This window comes from Lagenorhynchus albirostris, chromosome 2, assembly GCF_949774975.1.
Source record: "Lagenorhynchus albirostris chromosome 2, mLagAlb1.1, whole genome shotgun sequence".
NCBI classification, from domain to species: Eukaryota; Metazoa; Chordata; class Mammalia; order Artiodactyla; family Delphinidae; genus Lagenorhynchus; species Lagenorhynchus albirostris.
This window is the reverse complement of record NC_083096.1, coordinates 33,065,267-33,079,276: the sequence shown is the minus strand read 5'-3', so window position 1 is coordinate 33,079,276 and position 14,010 is coordinate 33,065,267. Positions and strand designations below refer to the sequence as shown.

At 52.2% G+C, this 14,010-nt stretch overlaps 1 protein-coding gene across 1 annotated transcript in view; it reads left to right on the top strand.

Moving 5' to 3' along the window:
• The window catches only part of PLEKHA6 (pleckstrin homology domain containing A6), a 128,509-nt gene that overhangs the window by 80,228 nt on the left and 34,271 nt on the right, over positions 1 to 14,010 (top strand). The window contains exons 2-6 of the mRNA XM_060129179.1: positions 3,568 to 3,648; positions 4,314 to 4,428; positions 9,887 to 9,991; positions 10,663 to 10,735; positions 13,252 to 13,352. Coding sequence (XP_059985162.1) covers positions 3,568 to 3,648; positions 4,314 to 4,428; positions 9,887 to 9,991; positions 10,663 to 10,735; positions 13,252 to 13,352 — 475 coding nt within the window. The remainder of the gene's footprint in view (positions 1 to 3,567; positions 3,649 to 4,313; positions 4,429 to 9,886; positions 9,992 to 10,662; positions 10,736 to 13,251; positions 13,353 to 14,010) is intronic.

The window sequence follows — 14,010 nt, the reverse complement described above, 5'->3', positions numbered from 1 at the left end:
GTCACCAGAATGCCTGGTGCTGCTAAAAGGAACCACATTGGTCAGTAAGGCTTCTGTCATCCAAAGATAAAAATGGAATGATATCAAAAGCCAGAGGAACTGAAATTTGATATCAGAAAAGAACATCTAGGCAGTATAAGATAACAGTGGGTCCGGAGCTTCCTTTCCTGGAACCCTTCACAAACAAACAAGGCACTTACTGAGACTGATTGGAGAGCAGGCTTGCCTGGAGGCAGGGGCTTGGAAGAGATGACCTTCAGAAGCCCCTTGCGTGGAGGGCTCTAAGACACAGAGAACGTTAGGAAAAGGAGAGGTGTGACCATCTTGGATCTCTGGAGAGTTCAGAGTAGCTAACAACGATGCAAACCTCCCTGCCCCGAGCAGATCTGACAGTTTCCAGCTGGAATTTATTACATTGCAGCTGGGCAGATTTACAGAAATAAACACACGGTGACCCCGTCTGAGCCTCATTTGCTACCCTCTTCCTCATAAGATTTGGGAAGAAGCTTTTCTTCCATTTCACCCAAGCAGAGAAGGCAGTCCTCGCCACCAGCTCTGGCTCCGTGACACCCACGCCCATGTGCTTCACTCGCCCTTCATCTGCTGGGCCACCCCAAGAGGAGGGCAGGCAACCTGGGGCTGTGTCTAAAGGGAGTGTGTAGGGGGTGCTGCAGACAAGCTTCGTGTTCATGATGCTCCTGTCCGTACAGAGGGCTGGGCAAGCTGGGAGGAGAGAGAGCTTCCCGGCATCGGCAGCAACGACAATAGCAGCACGTGAATCTGGAGGCTCATTTAACCCTTGTGCCCACTGGGTCGAAAGGGTCTCTCTGAAGCAAGTGGATTTCAGCCCAAGGGCCTGTGTTCTGGGCGAGGGGAGGCAGGGAGGGCTGTCTTCCTGCAGGTTGGGCTGGCATGGGTTTCTGCCGTGCAGATGGGAATACAGCCCCAGACTCCTCCGTCTGCCCAGCTACTCTGCGTCCTTAGCTCGGTGAGGTCAGACTACCTGGAAGTTGTACACCTGCTCCGTGTACTCCGTCTCTCCATTTTTGCATTTTCTCCTTGGGCACCTGAACTGAGAAGATGTCATCCCCTGCTCACTTATTCTGCCTCTGGCACTCTGCCGGGCAGCGTTCTGTCTGAATGCTGGGAAGCTGCAGGCCCCCTAGGGCACCTGGGCACCCCTACCACCAAGGGGCCCTCCCCCTTCCTGGTGCTGGAGCCAGGAGGAGGGGAAAGAGCAGCGCCTGCCGCGGCCACGTGCACCTGGAGCTCAGCCACGGCACGGCGAGCCGGACCGGAGGACTGACTTCTCAGAGGGATGGTACGAGCAGGGTGGCTGGTGGGTCCTCTGAGGCTGCCAAACAGGGGACAAAGCTGCCTAAAAGATGTTGAAGTTTCGAGCTGATCGACGGGTCAGGTAGGGATTTCTTCAGTGGGCTGTGAGTCAAGTGAAGTGAGAGCTGAGTGGGCAGGTCACTGGATCCGGGGGCGTCAGAGTGAGGGGCCTGCCCCGTGTGACCTGGAGAAGGGAGAGCAGTTAGGTCAATGGTTGCTGCATTGCAGTGCTTGTGAAGGGGAAGCTGTTTTGAAATTGGTAGCGCCGGGATGGAGCGAGGACGTCATTTGTAGGGGTTACTGGGTAGGAGAGTCTGGGGCAGGAAGAAATTTGGTGTCCTCTGAAAGACTTGTACCAGCTGACAGCAGACGGTGTGTGTGCCTCTGTGTGTGTCTGTCTCTCCGTCCATCTATCCGTCTGTACCAGTGCCTGCAGGAAGGGTTCCAGCCGAGCTGGCACAGGGATTGTGTACAGCAGAATGGGCCGGAGGGGACGGAATGGGTGGAGGGGTGTCGGGGGGCAGGTGATCTGTGCCCCTGGGAACCAGCAGAGACCTTGCTGCCTCAGGGATCTTAGCTGTCACAGACTGCCTGCCCCCACCCCTAGATGAGGCAGAGCCAGGGATGAGGGTGACTGGAAACGGCTACTGTTCCTTGCAAAGATCCCCTGTGGTTGAGTTGAGGAGAGCATCCTTATTGGACCTGGGAAGAAGGGAGGAGTAGAGTTTGAGAAGCAGGGAGCGGGTTATCAATGTGCTAGAGTTAGAACCCAGGCCGAATAGACACTGGCCAGATTTAGGGTCCTGGCTGCAAAACCAGATTTCCACAGAGGCTGTGGCCACTGCCCACTGGGCTTCTGTCTCCCACATGTCTTTGGATTCGATCTGAACATGACTGGTTTGGAAGCTGAAAACATACCCTCCGATATGATCTTTAGCTTCAGCAGATGTCTTAAGGGCTGGGAAGCGTCCTCGGCAATGGAAGGGTGCTCTCCAAAAGGTTGTTTTACTTCGCTCATGCAGCTGAAGGGACCACACTGTTTTCCCCTGGTGCTAGCTAACCTGCCACTTGCCAAGCAGAGCGCTGGCCCTTTGCTGTGGGCGTGCGTGGTGGCCTGGTACTAAGACCCACAAGCCGCCGTGCAGCCTTGGTAGGCTCTGTGCAGGCACCAGCTTCTGGGGGTGGACTGAGCATGCTCTGGGCTCTCACAGTATCTCCCAAGGGGGGTAGGTGAAGAGGACCTTAAAATTGTTCCAGCCCCCCGCTGGCTGCACGCTTGAATCTCCCACAGCTTTCTTGCCAGGTGGCCCTCTGCTTTCAGAAATCATCTCAAACTGCTGCCATGTATGGCTTAGACCCTCTGCACCAGCCCCTCCCTAAGCTCTGTCCGCTGCCCTTCCTCCCTTACCTCCCTGCAGAGCCACCGGGAGCTAGCGTGGAAGCCAGCCAGCCAGAAGAGCCACAGCTCCCAAGGGAGCCTCCCATCTGCCTCTGCACAGACCCCGGCCCTGGCCCATGTTCGCCCCTGCTTCCTGGCAGGCTGTCCGCACTACCCTCCCCGGCCACAGCATCCCTTAATTAGATCTGACTGAGAGCCAGCACTCACCTCCATGCTGGACAGCTCCTGAGGTGTCGGCTAGTCAGGTAGCCCCTAGACGGGGAGGCCCTGGACTTGGGGTGTGAGTGGAGCCCAGCCCAAGCTCAAGGATGGAATTTCTGGATGTCTCATTTCATTTGAAGAAAGAGATAGAGCAGGAGAGGAAGGAGTCCAAGGTTGCAAGAGAAATCTTTTAGCAAATAATGAGTGAGCGGTTTTTATGTGGAGCCCTGGCAGGAGTTGTCCCTGGGAGGAAAACAGCCAAACACCAAGTCTTGACTATTGGAGCCCCTCCCCGCCCCCCACATACATGCCCAGGATGGCCACTGAAAGGGTTAAGTGGGGTTTCTTTCCAGCCTGGGGATCTCTAGTAAGTAATTAACACTGTCAGAAAGACATCTTCCTGCCCCCTCCCCTCCCCTCCCCTCCCCTCCCCTCCCCTCCCCTCCCCTCCCCAAATGACCTTCTACAGCCCAGCCCTCTGTCTTGCGGCTTACGGTCCCACTGGAGGACAGAGCAACGAGCTCCTGTGTGGTCGCCATCCCTGTCACTGCCTAGGGCCTGTCCACCCTTTAGCCTGTGTCTCTGCCTTCTTCGTCTTGACCACAGCTTCTCTCTCTCTTTTGCCTCCACAGCCATAATGAAAGACGGAACACATTTCTACACCCACTGACCGGCCAGGTCCCAGAGGAAAACAAAAAGTTTGACTTGAAAATGTACGTTTACCCCTTACTTGCTGTTTGGCCTTTCTGTCCTTAACCACCATCATCCCGCTGCCTCTGTGTAGCTAGGAAGAGGAAGGGCAGCGGACAGAGTGGGGGTCAGAAAGGAGAGCAGGAGAGGTTTAGGGTCGCTCACCTCAGTTCTGAGGACTGGAAACTCCTGAGACCCATCTGGCTTGATACCCTCAACCACTTTTTCTGGAATCTTGCAGGTCCCAGGTTAGTGCCTCCCATGGGCCGAGCTAAAGGAGTGAGACATGTCTGAGGCTGGCATATCAATCACCAGGGGCCTCTGAGGAGAGCAGTGAGGGAATCCACTATGACCACGAGAGCCAAATGCTAACTCCTCTGATGTTGGCTCAGTAAATGAAAGGAAAAAAAGATAATTAAATGACTCTCACAGGCCGAGTTCCAGAGTCCTAGGGTCTAGGTTTTTAAGATAAATTTGCAGGAAAAAAAGAGGAGACTGTCCAGGGTTACTGGCATATAATCTCGGAAAAGCAGCGGCAGCCGCTGAGAGGACCCCTCGGGAGCACTGAGGGGACCTAATTTGTGCTGAATGCTGGAACGGTGAAGGGCAGGGTTGGGAAAAGGGATGGGTGGCACCCATTGTCTCTTGGTCTCACTAGTCACTTCTTTTTTGGTCAACTTGAAATCAGATCGACCTTGGACATGTCCAATAAAACAGGTGGGAAACGCCCAACTACCGCCAACAGTGACCTATCCAACCACAACATGGTGTCCGAGGTCCCTCCAGAGCGGCCCAGTGTCCGGGTAAGTCCGGTCCCCCACGCAAGCTGCTGGGGAGGAATCCTAGGAAACGTATTAGGCTGCTTACTTTTTTCTGCAGGTTCCAAAGAGCAGGTGACGTGATGCAGGAAGTGGAGAGTGGGGAGGAAAGAGGGCTCAGACCAGAACCATACAGAAGACCAACATCTAGACCAGGGGTTCTCAGCCTTAGCACTATTAGCATTGGGGGCTGGATAATTCTTTGTAGTGTGGGACCATTCTTTCTCTGTAGCATGTTGAGCAGCAGCCCTGGCCTCTACCCACTAGATGCCAGTAGCCCCCACCCTGTGACAACCAAAAATGTCTCCAGACATTGTCAAATGCCCCCTGTGGGACAAAATTGCCCCACCCTCACTGAGAACCACTGATCTAGGGGGACAGCGAAAGAAGAATAACTCATGAAGAATGGCAATTGGGTGCTCAGAAAGGAGGAGGAAGGAAGAGACCATCAGGAGGAAGTAATCAGAGAAGAATGTTGCAAAGAGGTCCAGTAAGATAAGGGCTAAAAGTATCCATGGGGTTTAGCAACATCGTGGTAATTGGAGACCCTGATAAGAGCAGTTCAGTGGTGTGAGGAGCACAGAAGACAAAGACAAGCTGGAGAGGGCTTAAGAGGAGATGGGAGGGCGGATACAGGACACTGAAGAGTAGAAAACTGCTCTTCTATGAAACTAGATAGGGCTGCGCGTAAAAAAAAAAGAAAGAAAGAAACTAGATAGTAAATGGGAGTGTAGTCATACAATGGAGGACTCTCCAAAAATTAAAAATGGACTGGAGCGAGCTGTATAACAAGGATGAACCTTAACAACATAATGCTGAGGAAAAAGCAAGTTGTAGGATATGAAAAACATGGTATCATTTATGTAAAATGTACAAACATGAAAAGTAATTCAGCGTTTTTATAGATAAGCTTGCAGTACAGACATATAACCATGGACAGGCGTACTAATTTGTGGTCAGTGGTCACCTCTAGGAAGGAAGAAAAGGTAATGAGATTGGGGAGTGGGTTCAAAGGGAGTTTCAGCTCTATTTGTTATGTTTTATTAGGGAAAGAAAACAACATGCAGTGGTGATTTAGTCCCTTCTTTTCTGAAATGTTTGAAATATTTCAAAAAAAATTTTTTAAAGAAACTTGACCGTGAAGGGAAATGAGGGGTGGAGGGTAGCAGCTAGGAGATATGCAAGATGCAGGGAGGTTTTCTTTGTTTATTTTGTTTTGTTTCAAAGTGTTAAGGGTAGGAGGGGAATGACCCAGTAGGTAGTTTCAGGAGAAAGGGCATCGCCAATGAGTCATGTTTGTGTAGAGACAGGAGTCAGGTGCAAAGGTGCTGTCAGCCTGGATAGGGGAGGGGCCCTCTTCCTGAGGCTGTGTAAGATAGGTACGTGAAACGTGGCGGTGGGGCTAGGAAGTTCAAGACGCTCCCACCTGTTGTTTTCAACTTTTGCAGGGAAGTAGGAGGTAGGGTTTTCTGCTGAGAAGAGTGGGGTTGATAGAGAGGCATTGGGGGGTGGGGGGCTTCAGAATAAGCCCAAGGGTCAGTGGTCAACAAGGAACATTTGGAATATTGCCCAATAATACTGAAGGGTCGTCTGAGGTCATAGACTGAATCCGTGTGGCTCTGATCCACAGGTGTGTGTGGTTTTTCTCCAGCAATGCTATGGCCTGGCAGATGGTTGCATTGACCTAAGGTTGAGGGTTGCTGGGAAGCTGTGGCAGAAAGATAAGGAGGCTAGAGTATTACTGAGGGGTTGGCAGGGGAATGGCTGAAGTGGCAGGGAGCAGCTTTTAGGCTGCAGAGAGCAGGTGAAACTATGACAGATGACGGACTGAGAGAAAAGGGAAAGATTTTAGGATTTACATATTCTGAGGGTGGTGGATGCCTTCTTCAGATGGCTGATCTCTGCCATTATATGTGGGTTTTTACAAGTAAAGTACAGAAAATAATTTCATTTTCCAGTTTGGGAGGTACTTTATGATAAACCCCAGTTTCTTCTTTCCTTCCTTCTACAAGTATTTATTAAGTGCTTATTGATAGCTGGACACCTTGCTAGGCTCTGGTGATAAAGAGATGAACAAAACAAAATTTCTCCCTACAAAGAGCTCCCAGTCTCGTACGGGAGACAGAAAGTCCACAGTTCTGTTGCAGTGCGACAGATTCTAGACTATGGGAAGTTTCTGAGAAGAGGGAGCAACAACTAGTCTGGGAGAACAGGGGGGGTTCGGGGACTAGGGGGGCCTGCACTAGGCTGTGAAGGATGAGTTGGGATTTGGTAGTGGACAAGGGAAGTGGGGTTCCCCCGCCTCCCGTGGTGAGCAAAGCCCTAGGGAGATGGGAGAGAACCACTCGGAGTTTGGCATGACCAGCGGTGGTGCCTTTCCGGTTGAGTGGCAGAAAGTGGGTGGTGGCCCAGCCAGATCTTGTAGACCTGTCCTTGTGTGCTGTGCTGAGGATTGGAATTCTCTCCTAAGTGACGAGAGGTAGTGAGAAATTTTAAGCAGAAGAGATGACAACCCGTGAGGCACCAACAGCGGCATTGGAGAAGAAAGGACAGGCTTGAGATCCATTAAGAAGACAGACTTGTCAGCCCTCCGTAAATGGTGGTGTGGAGGAATGGAGGGAGGAGGGGATGGTGTGAGCTTGTTCAGAGTTCTGGTTTGGGCCACTGGGTAGATTGTGGCCCAGTCACTGAGATGAGAACTACGGAAGAACCAGTTGGTTAGAAAGAGGATGAGTTTGGTTCTGCGCTTATTTAATCCTAGTTGGACAACTAGTGAGCAAATGGACTGGGACAAATGAATCTATATCTAGATTCATTCTAGCAAATGAATCTAGATATAGATTAGGGAGTTTTCAGCATATTGCTGGCAGCTGAGGCAATGGGTATGGATGACATTACACAGGCACGATGTACGACGAGACTAAAAGCGTAAGTTTGAGGTCTGTCAACACTTAGAGTGGAGGTGGAGATTGAGAAGGACTGGCCACAGATGCAAATATTGAAGAGTAAGGAATAGTGCCCCAGAAACCAAAAGAAGAGTTCCGGGAAGGACAGAAAGGTTCACATTATCGGTGCTTAAGGATGTCAGGGACTGAGTGGCCTGAGTTGACATCGCAGGGACCATTTCTGAAAAGAGTGGAGGAGGTTTAGGAGTAAAGGCAGGAGAGGAAGTCAGGACTCTTCCCAGCAGCCTATCTCTGAGGAGAAAGAGAGGGAAGGGAGGGAAGGTGTTACCTGACGGGGACAGCTGGTGGAGGGTGGAGGGGGCCGTCAGCTGTGTGTGGGTGCGTGAGGGACAGTGAGAAGGAGGAGAGAGAACGACTGAGAGAGACAGAGACAGACAGTGAGAGAGAGACAGACAGACAGAGGGATGCTTTAAGATGAAGAGAGCTGAGCATGTTTGCTTAGGAGAAGCAGCCAGTGGAGGAGGAAAACATGAAGACAGATTTGAGAGGTTATCAATGAAGCAAGTCTCAGAGGAGACAGCAGGCTGGGCCCGATAGCCTTGGAAAGGAGGAAAACGCCTCTTCTTCTGACATTGAAGGGAAAGAGACAAGGAGAGTGGTAAGGGCAGTAATTTTCTGGGTAAAAGGGTGTGAAATTGAGGAAGCGCGTGTCTGACAACCTCAATTTTCTCTGTGGGGGCGGATCCAAGCCACCGCGGGGAAGGCAGCGGCGGGCAGGTCGCTGGGCTCGGGAGAGAGGTGAGGGTGCGCAGCGGAGCGCAGGGGACTGAGAGGCCACGGTGGGCTCATCTGTACTGTGGTGTGATTGTTCTCCAGCAGCACTATAGTCTGTCTGTGAGTGCAGGGAGGGTGGCTAATTTGATTAATCGGGGATTTAGAGTTTCAGAGAAGATCAAGTGGAAAGGCACTGGATAGGGTGTTGGTGTTGGACAGTGCGGTTCATCTATTACACCAGGGGGCCTATTTGTAGGGAAACAACTAACACCAGGAGGTAGCTCATGGATCCAGGAAAAAAAGGCAAGTATTGAGGAGTTGGGGATCTCAGTGGAGTAGAAAAGCTGGTGTCGTTTAGGGATGGAGTGAGACAGCCCAGAGGATGGGATGCTGTGCTCAGAAGATAGGGATATGAGAATTGACAGGGGCTTGGGAGCTGGCCAAGTCTAAGGTGTTGCCATGGGAGTGAGTGGCTGGGCTGGAAGTGGAGGATTTTGGACTTGAGGACATCAAGGTAGTTTAAAGTTAGGCCACTGGATGGGTCATCCTCCCTCTCACTGTGGAACAATGAAATTGTCCACAGTGATGGCAAGATTTAGAATGGAGAGGATGACTGATATCAAAATCCTTAGACTCGGGCTTTCCTGGTGGCGCAGTGGTAGAGAGTCCTCCTGCCAATGCAGAGGACACTGGTTCGTGCCCCGGGCCGGGAAGATCCCACATGCCGCGGGGTGGCTTGGCCTGTGAGCCATGGCCGCTGAGCCTGCGCGTCTGGAGCCTGTGCTCTGCAACGGGAGAGGCCACAACAGTGAGAGGCCCACGTACCGCAAAAAAAAAAAAAATCCTTAGACTCTGAAAAAAGAAGCTAGAAGCTGATAGTGGTGAGAAGGGCTAAACAGTGAAAGATCACTGATACTTCGAGAAAGAGAGATTGTTGCCAGAATGTGGGGAAGTCCCAGTGGCAATAAGGAGCTAGGAGAACACCCATACATCCTCCCTGCTCTGTGGTGTGCTGGACATTCAAGAATGAATAGGGGGCTTCCCTGGTGACACAGTGATTAAGAATCCGCCTGCCAAATGCAGGGGACACGGATTCGAGCTCTGGTCCGGGAAGATCCCACGTGCTGCGGAGCATCACAACTGCTCCACAAGTCCTGAGCCTGCGCTCTAGAGCCCGCGAGCCACAACTACTGAGCCCATGTGCCACAACTACTGATGCACGCCTGGAGCCTGTGCTCCACAGCAGGAGAAGCCACTGCACTGAGAAGCCCGCAACACCGCAATGAAGACCCAACACAACCAAAAATAAATAAATTAAATAAATACACTTATAAAAAAGCAAAAAAAAAAAAAAGAATGAATTGGGCTTGGAGAAGATGATGACATAGGGAATTTACTTGAAGTTGAATGGGTCTGAGAAAGCATTATGAAAGAGGTAAGGAGTAAGGCCAGTAGAGAAGGATAGGCCAGGAGTGAAATGAAAAATCTTATTTTCTCCTTAAGAAAAAGCAAAAAACACACATCGCTGTGAGACAGGTAGGACTATAATTTTGAACCCCATTTTAGAGATAAGAGAAAGAGCAAAGAATTGAAAGGCCATGCCCTTGAGTTAGTAAGAGATCCAAGCTTCTCACCTGGGCCTCTTAACATGAGGGCCCCCAGGGCCCTGGAGAGGGATAGCTCCCACCAAGGGCAGCTTCCCTTGCTGGTGGAGCAGGAAGGAGGAGAGGAAGAGTTAAGCTGGCTGCTCTCTGCATCCCTAGGCCACCCGGACGCCCCGCAAGGCCATCGCTTTTGGCAAGCGCTCGCACTCCATGAAGCGGAACCCCAGTGCTCCTGTCACCAAGGCAGGCTGGCTTTTCAAGCAGGTGAGGCCTCCTATTCCATTCTGCCCACTGCATCCCTGCTTTCTCCTCATAGTGCTGTAATGCCTCTGTAGTTATAACAGCCCATGTATATTTTGCTATGTCCCTCCAGGTCCTATTTTGGTATATCTCTGCGAAATCTCCTAATTTAATAAAGGCTCAGAGAGGTTGAGTATCTTCCCAAAGTCTCACAGAGAAATTAGTGTTATATTTGGGAATTCAGCCAGGTCTCCTGATGGGCAGATGCAATGACTTTGAAATATGCTGTCATCAACCCTATCAGAGCAACCCAGTGGCTCAGTCAGCAGGGCCCTCTTGCTATGAAGGGAGGGGGATGTCTCCTCTACGTCTAGGGGTCCAGTTCTCCTCGTTGACCTGGCCATTATCCCTGCCGGACCTTCTGCTCACTCTTTCTGGCTCATCGCTGCACTGTTTATCTCCCCTGGGGGAGACACTGAGGCCCAGAATGACAGAGGTGGAAGGTCACAGGCAATAATGTAATGTCATTCCCTGCCTCTGAGGGCTCTTGGGGGTTGCTGCCACTTGTTAGTCACAGAGCTGCAAACAGAGGCAGGATGTCCTTATAATGAGTGCGGCACTCTTTCCACTGCACACACCCACCTCCCCAGGCCCAGGTCACAGACTATCCTGTCTATTCCCCACTTCTCCTGCAGGCCAGCTCCGGGGTTAAGCAGTGGAATAAGCGCTGGTTCGTCCTGGTGGATCGCTGCCTCTTCTACTATAAAGGTGAGCTTGCGCCTGGCACTGGCAGGGGCTGTGGGAAGCCAGGGCCCCCTCTTTCTCATTCTGCCCTGTCACAGGGCTCGGTTTCTGATGGATGTTGGGGGTGGGGGGGCACGTATCCCCCCTGTGGTCTCCGGCACCAGTGGCACGTGACAGGGGATAAAGACAAAGCTCGCATTCACTCACTCATTTCACATTCGGCAATATTTACTGAGTGCCTACGAGATTTCAGGCAGAGTTCTAAGCCCTGGTGGGTGGTGTGGTGGATGAACAAGACAGTCAGATGACAGAGGGTGAAGTCCGGGGGAGGGCGTGGGTGGGAAAAGAAAAGGAGGAAGAAGACGAGGGTCCCTGGTCATCACTAGCAGGTCACCTGCTAATTGGACCTTGTATGTTGAGCTTCCCCCATCCCACTGGAATGTATGATCCGATCTGTGTAGGCAGGATTTTGGGGTCAGTTTTGTTCACTGCTGTATCCACAGCACTGAAAACAGCACCTGGCACATAGTAGGTGCTCAATGAATGTGGAGTAAATGATTATCCCCCAGCTTCTGCCCCCTTTGCCCACCCCAACACTCACTCCCTTTCCTCCCCCACAGAAAGGAGGGCAAAACTCTTATAACTTTGGTGCAGCAGCCTCTAGGAAGTTATTTTTAAAGTATGTACAGCAACAATATGTCAAGGAGGGCAGGGAGGAACTAGTGAGGGTTGATGACAGTGACGGTTCTGTCACACTGATGCCGTGCAACGAGGCCTGGGCGCTGAGGAGAGGATAAAATGATCTAGCAGCAAGAGTGGCTGTTTCCTTTTCCTCCATGCCCTGGGAATGGCAGATCTCTGATTTCTCCAGGTCTCCTGGGAGCAATTCACTGAATCATTAACTTTGGCAAACAAAGGTTGTACCTAGTGACCACCCCCCCCACCCCCCCACCCCCTACCCCCACCACCCCCGCTTAGAACACTGCTGTTCCTGTGCCCTGAGGCACCTGAATCCCAAGGAGAGAGATCAGGAAGGGGATGCACGTCCAGGGTCTAGTCACAGAGGAAACCCCAAGATTGAGGGAGAAGAATCTGCTCAGGCTGGGCCCCGGGATGTAGGGCCGCACAGGAGCCAGAGTATAACAGAAGCTGGAGGGAAAACCAGGGTCTCTGCAGGGAAGACACTCTGGGCCTGGTGTGAGGGGAGAACATTAAGAAGCTCTGAACTCAAGCGGCATGGAGATGGAGGGTCACTATGCACTGAGAGGTGCTCTCAGGAGACCCCTAGACACTGGCCTGGACTCAGCCAGGCAGGGGGCCCACCTCCTCCTGCGGATGATGGCCTCTGCCTTCCTGAAGAAGCTCTGGGCTCCCAGCCCTCCTGTCCCTTTAGCTTAGTCCATCCTCTGGGTACCATGCCGAGGTCTGTCCAGGAAACTGGACCTTGTGCAAGTGACGAGTAAGGGGAGAAGGGGAGCTCGTGGAGTCTGTAAGCCCTGTGAGATTTCTTCGGAACCCTAGCTGAGGGTTTTACAGGGTCTCTAGACCCAGGAATAAAGAGCTATGCCAGGGAAGTGGGGAGGGTCTTGCCATGGCCTCATCGTTAGCCCCAACCTCGTGGTTCCCACACGGCACCCCTACCCTTTCGGTCTCCTGCTGATAGCTGGGGGCCTGACCAGCTAATCCCTCAGGCTCCTTTGGAGATTCGGGATGAATTATGCAGCAGCCTGATTGCTCACCTGCTTCTGGGGATCAGAGGGCGGGGGGCCATGCAGGGCCGTGTCTTCTGTGCAGACATGGGGACTGTAAAGGGGAGGGGTCTAGTCAGAAGACAAAGCAAGCTGCCAGGTGCCTAGGAGAACCTTAGAGACAATTGCCCGGAAGGGCCCGAGCCGAAGATGCGAGCGTCCCCTCTACCGCGCCCCATCCCCTTATATCCTGTTCCCCGTGTCGCTGTTGGGATCACCTTGTTTGGAGAGGCGCTGTGGATGGCAGGGAGGTTAAGAATGCTAGAGCTCGAAAGTCAGACTTCTTGGGTTAAAGACTAATCCACCACTTTCTACTTAAGTAACCTTGGACAAGTTATTTAATCGTTCTGTGTCTCAATCTCCTTACCTATAAAATGGAGATCATGAGTACCCATTCATAGGATTGTTGGGCAGGTTAAATCCATTAAGCCTTTAACTTAGAACAGTGCCTGACATATAGCAAGCGCTCCAAAATGTTGGCTCTTCTGTGCTTGTTTGCTTCCATACTGGAATGTGAGCTCCCCAAGGGTGGGCACTACTACTCGCATTCACCTCTACAGTCCCCAAGTCTAGAACAGTGCCTGTAGGGCTGCCACGCTCCCCAGCTCCAGGGAGTGTGCCTCTCGCTGTGCAGAGCACGCCCTGTGTGGTTGTGTGGTGGCCCCGAGTGCCTGACGAATAGTAGACGAGTAACAGATATTTGCTGGTATTTATCCTAATAGGGCTGACACACCCCCCTCCCCTCCCCCCCGCACACATATATCTCACTTGTGCCTCTATTTCCTTTGACAGACGAGAAGGAGGAGAGCGTCCTGGGCAGCATCCCCCTCCTGAGCTTCCGGGTGGCTGCGGTGCAGCCCTCAGACAACATCAGCCGAAAACATACCTTTAAGGTCAGTTGGCCTTCCTCTCCCAGGTCAGGTAGGGGCGGGAGGCCGGCTCCTCTAGAGCATATAAGAATGAAACAGGATCAAGAGCCACCTCCTCAGGAACCCCAAGTGGTAGTACTGGGGGGAGCAGGCAGCGGTCCCTGGGCTCAGTGCAGGCTGTTGTGAGGCTGTGCCGGGACCCCTTCCTCTTCTCTCCCCAGGGTGGGCCTGTAGAGATGAGCTTCAGTGGTACCACAGTCTTTCCTGGGGGAGAATTAGTTATGTGCTGAGGCCATGGACCCTCTGCCCGGTGGCCTGGCACCTAGGAAATCCCTCACAGCAGAGGCAGGAACTGTGGCCGGGTGGGTTTCTAAGATCCATTCTGGAAAGTCTTCCTCCCCACTTTGGGCCCAGGGAACTAGACCCCCAGTCAAACTTACTCAAAGGGTCTCAGATGTAAGTTGTTCACTACTATTCAGTGTACGGCGCGTTCGCACCGGCCCATGCAAGGGCCCTCAATTTGTCATTTGTCCCCACTTTCCTTCTTATCCCTTTGCCCTTCAGCCCTGCTGCCTGCACCCTGTCCCCTCTCCAGCCCTTGTCATGGGCCAGCACCCTAGTATTTTTGCCACCTTGTAAAATGGGTTTTGTACGCCTGTGTTTTTTAGTTTCCATAAACGAC